The sequence below is a fragment of the Monopterus albus genome, unplaced genomic scaffold (assembly GCF_001952655.1).
Source record: "Monopterus albus unplaced genomic scaffold, M_albus_1.0 scaffold164.1, whole genome shotgun sequence".
NCBI classification, from domain to species: Eukaryota; Metazoa; Chordata; class Actinopteri; order Synbranchiformes; family Synbranchidae; genus Monopterus; species Monopterus albus.
Window position 1 is genome coordinate 393,117 of NW_018128044.1, and position 3,855 is coordinate 396,971.

At 41.2% G+C, this 3,855-nt stretch overlaps 1 protein-coding gene across 1 annotated transcript in view; it reads right to left on the minus strand.

Annotated features, from left to right (window-relative positions):
* The window catches only part of man1a1 (mannosidase, alpha, class 1A, member 1), a 29,828-nt gene extending 26,327 nt beyond the window's left edge, over positions 1-3,501 (minus strand). Inside the window, exons 1-2 of the mRNA XM_020615402.1 lie at positions 3,466-3,501; positions 3,212-3,306 (exon numbers count right to left, since the gene is read on the minus strand). Coding sequence (XP_020471058.1) covers positions 3,212-3,306; positions 3,466-3,501 — 131 coding nt within the window. The remainder of the gene's footprint in view (positions 1-3,211; positions 3,307-3,465) is intronic.
* Between the last annotated feature and the right edge of the window lie 354 nt (positions 3,502-3,855).

The following is a 3,855-nucleotide window of genomic DNA, read 5'->3' on the forward strand; positions in this document are numbered from 1 at the left end:
TCCAGACACCTGAACACAAGCCAACGCACACACACACAGTCTCACAATGCCTCATCCCATTAAGGCCAGTCAGTATGCGGAGCAGAGGGATTGATTTGCAAGAGCTTTATCAGTCTGAATGTTAATGGAAGAGCTATGAGACATACTGGGTGAAGCAGATAACGACTGGGTAACTACTGTGTCTGTGTGAAACTGTGAGAGAGAAAGAAAGTGTGAGGGAAAAAGAGAAGCAGTTGGTTGTGCGCTGCTACGGCTCTGTGACAGCACAGCAACTTTATACTGTGGGAAGCCAAACGGCGTATGGATACAGACATACTGTGTCCATGTTTCCATGACTTTCTACATTAAGTTGGAGCAATTACATGAGGTCAGGAATGTTTTTATTTTCACTGCAACTGGAAAATGTTCTGCTTTACGTAAGAAAAGGCTTCAAATTGTTGCTTTATTTTCTTAAAACCTGTTCTTTGTCTAAAAGTGGCATTATTCATCACTGCATAATGACTAGGAGGCAACTAGCATTACTGAAAGAAACAAATCAGCAGCTTGAGGCTTTCCCTTAAAAACAAATCACTGTAGCATTTAATTCCCGGAAGCTGGTGGTTCAGTCTGTTAATGTCTGGTTTTCAATTTAAAGCCAATAAAGTAAACTTAAAACTGATCAGCAACGCTCAGAACTTTGTCCAATGCTAATGATTTCATCTGAAACATTTATTGACACCTGTCAATAAATAAGCTATTAAAGGATAAAAGAGACAACAGAAAACTCAAACAGCATTTTCTCTACTACTGTTCATTCAACAGAAAACATCAATAGAAGCAACATTTCAATCATCTCAGATATTCAATGATAGCCAAAGCGACATTCAGGGACAAATGTTCTTCCACACATCTGGCTGCAGTGTCACCAGATTTGCTCTGCTGGGGTCAGAAACTGTGGCAAATCAATTTGACAAATAAATCCGATCTTAGCAGCATTTTCCGCTCAGTTAGTGGCAATCAATAGGTTTAAACACAGACGGGGGTAAAGAGAAAGAGAGACAGGGGAAATGAAGCGGAGGAATCTGTGAGTGCAGGGCCAGACTCAGATCCCTTAAGAGGTACTGTACCCCCGATTTACTGGATCTCACACGTGTCACCAGCAAGACCAGACTTCACACTGGCCATCCTGATAAATAAGTCTATGATAGTTTCTTTTGAATTCCTATCATGACTGGATGAGCAGTCTGGGTTTAGAGGATTCCCAGACATTTCTACAAACTTGCACCGTTTTGCGATTCCAGTATTTTCCAGGAATCCTCAGGCCAGTGTGAACCCTTGTGACACAGAGAGAGTCAGTGTTTAAGATAATGACAACAGCAAATAAAAGTGGTAAAAATACTGGAACCTTTATTCAGTATTTTTGTGTCTTTTAACAATTGCTTAAACGGTAATAAATGCTGTTTTAGCTGACAAGGTTTCTCACATTAGTGATGTACAGGTATACACTGTCATTCTGGTTGTGGTCAGAGGTGAAACAGGCTCAGAGGAGCAAAACACTGCCCTTCAGCCCGGTGTTTAGTTACTCTTTCAAGCTCTAATGACCAGGCAAAGGACTAGATTTGGTATGGTGACAAACACATGGGGTGTTTTGTTTCCATAACACTCACAAAAAGGTCTGTAGTGAAGCCACCTGCCTCAAAATCTCTTGAGGCAGTCGGTACACAAGTCCCTGTTAATGTGCACTGCAGCCCATAGGAGGTTTTCATCTTTAGAATTTAACAAAAAATTTGTTTTGTCTGGACAAATTGCAAATCCATAGACATCTTGTTCTTTAAAATTAACAGAGCAGCCAGGTTTACTGTGTGTAGAAGCAATAACGTGTTCTAAACGGTGACCTTATTTCTTGTGCTGCTCTTGGGCTCTGCAGACAGAGACAGAGCAGAGTGACGAAAAACTAGAGAACAGGAAAACAAAAGTAGGATGTGGGAAAAAAAACTTTAAAGAAAAATAATAAAGGGGAATTAAGCAACAGGGTAAAAGAGACAGAACACTGAATGCATTTGCAGGATGTGGGCATGTGAGCTTCCAAGCTTCTATAGGTCAGTCATGCAGGTAAAGCCATCATCGGCAATCTGTTCGGGCCTCCAGGGGAAAACGCATGCACTCACACGTACATGTGAGTCCAGTCACCCATAGAGACAGAAGATTAGTTTGTTACAGCAGGTTTATTGCAATGACAACCTGCTTTTTAATTAACAGTTTACAAACAGAAGAGCTGAGTCTCTCTCTGGGGAAAGAGAAAAAACACTGAGTAAAAAAATATTGGTGTCAGAAGTTCCTGAATCTCGTCATCTGGAGTCTTTGTGCCAATGGCCTTTCTTCTTCACTCTTGGAGGTTTGTGTTTTTCCAGTTTTATGCCAGTCACATGGTAGAAATGTCGACAACACGCCCACCACTGCTCTATTCACACATGGGCTCAATCTGACTGGCAGATTCAAGTCTGATCAATGTCCGGTCCAACTGATTTGGACATGTGTGTTCTCACATACAGCTCCTCTGGGTAATGTATAGATAAGTTCAGCGTTGCAGTGTATGTCTGAAAAGGACTTTAGTTAGGGTTAATAAACTCATGATAATGTGCAGCAAAGTAATTTTATACTACCAGTGTGGACAATGGCAGTAGTCTGAGTTTTTCCTCACTCAAGGGTTCAAGTCCTTACTCACGTGCTATGTGTTCATGAAACTCACTTAAGCGGTTCACGTCCTTACATGTGCTATGTGTTCATGAAACTCACTTAATCGGTATGTACCACCACTCAGAAGAAAGGTCTGCATGCACTGTAGTGTGGGTCAAGTCTAACGTAATCAGTCAAGTTGCATCATATCTAACACATCAGTGGAGGAAGAGTTTCAACAAAAGGAGAAACAGGCTTTTCAGTATTTCTCGGTTGTGTCTGTGTACAAGTTTGTAAAGCTGTCAAACTTCTGGTTTGTCTTGTGAATGTGGTTTAGTTTCACAGGAAGCAGCTGGCACTGAATGAAAACCCAAACAAGTTCTCTCTGACAAACCTGCTCTGTCATGTAAAACTAAACCTCCTCAGCTCTGTGAGCTCACATAGCGTCTCAGACCTCAGAGCTCTTTAAAGAATCACACTAACAAAACAGACCTGCTGCCTCAAATACCACCAGAGTGGACTGCTGTGTGAGAAAAAGCGAGTGTGTGCTTTCTACCTCTTGAGGTTAAGCAGAGCCCACGGGATGCCTGTGGGAGTTTTGAAGGCCGGCAGCAGCTTTTCTCCCAGCTCCACCGCCTTTCTACGGAACACCTGAGAAAAAATAAAAGAAAAAAGATGACACCACGTTATGAGAGTTTTCTATTTGCTGAAACAGATTTTTACATTTTCTTCACCAATCCTTGAGAGAGACCCTTCACCCCACACGAGAAAAAACATCACTTTCAACACACGCTGAGTATTTTTACATACAGCAGTTTTGCTCACAGCTACATTGACATTTTCCATCTGTAATTTGAGTAAAATTACAGAGATTCTTTACCCGACTGACTCCTCTGGAATGTCACTTACACTTAGTAAGATAAAATTATAAGATGCACCACAGTCAAACTACTCCAACTGGAAAAAGGTTTAAACTTAAAGTAATAATTTAGTGATATGCTGGAAAGACCTGTCCAGGGTGTTTTGAGGCAAAATCTATTCAACTTGAAACCACCAGCGGATACAGGGGCCTGGTGTTGCCATAAATAACTTCATAAATATTCAACTATAAAACAAAAGCAAAAGAGCAAATATACCTGGATGTGGCACCTGCTTAGAACTGGGTGATGATGTATCTGGGACCTGAATAAAACTAGGTAA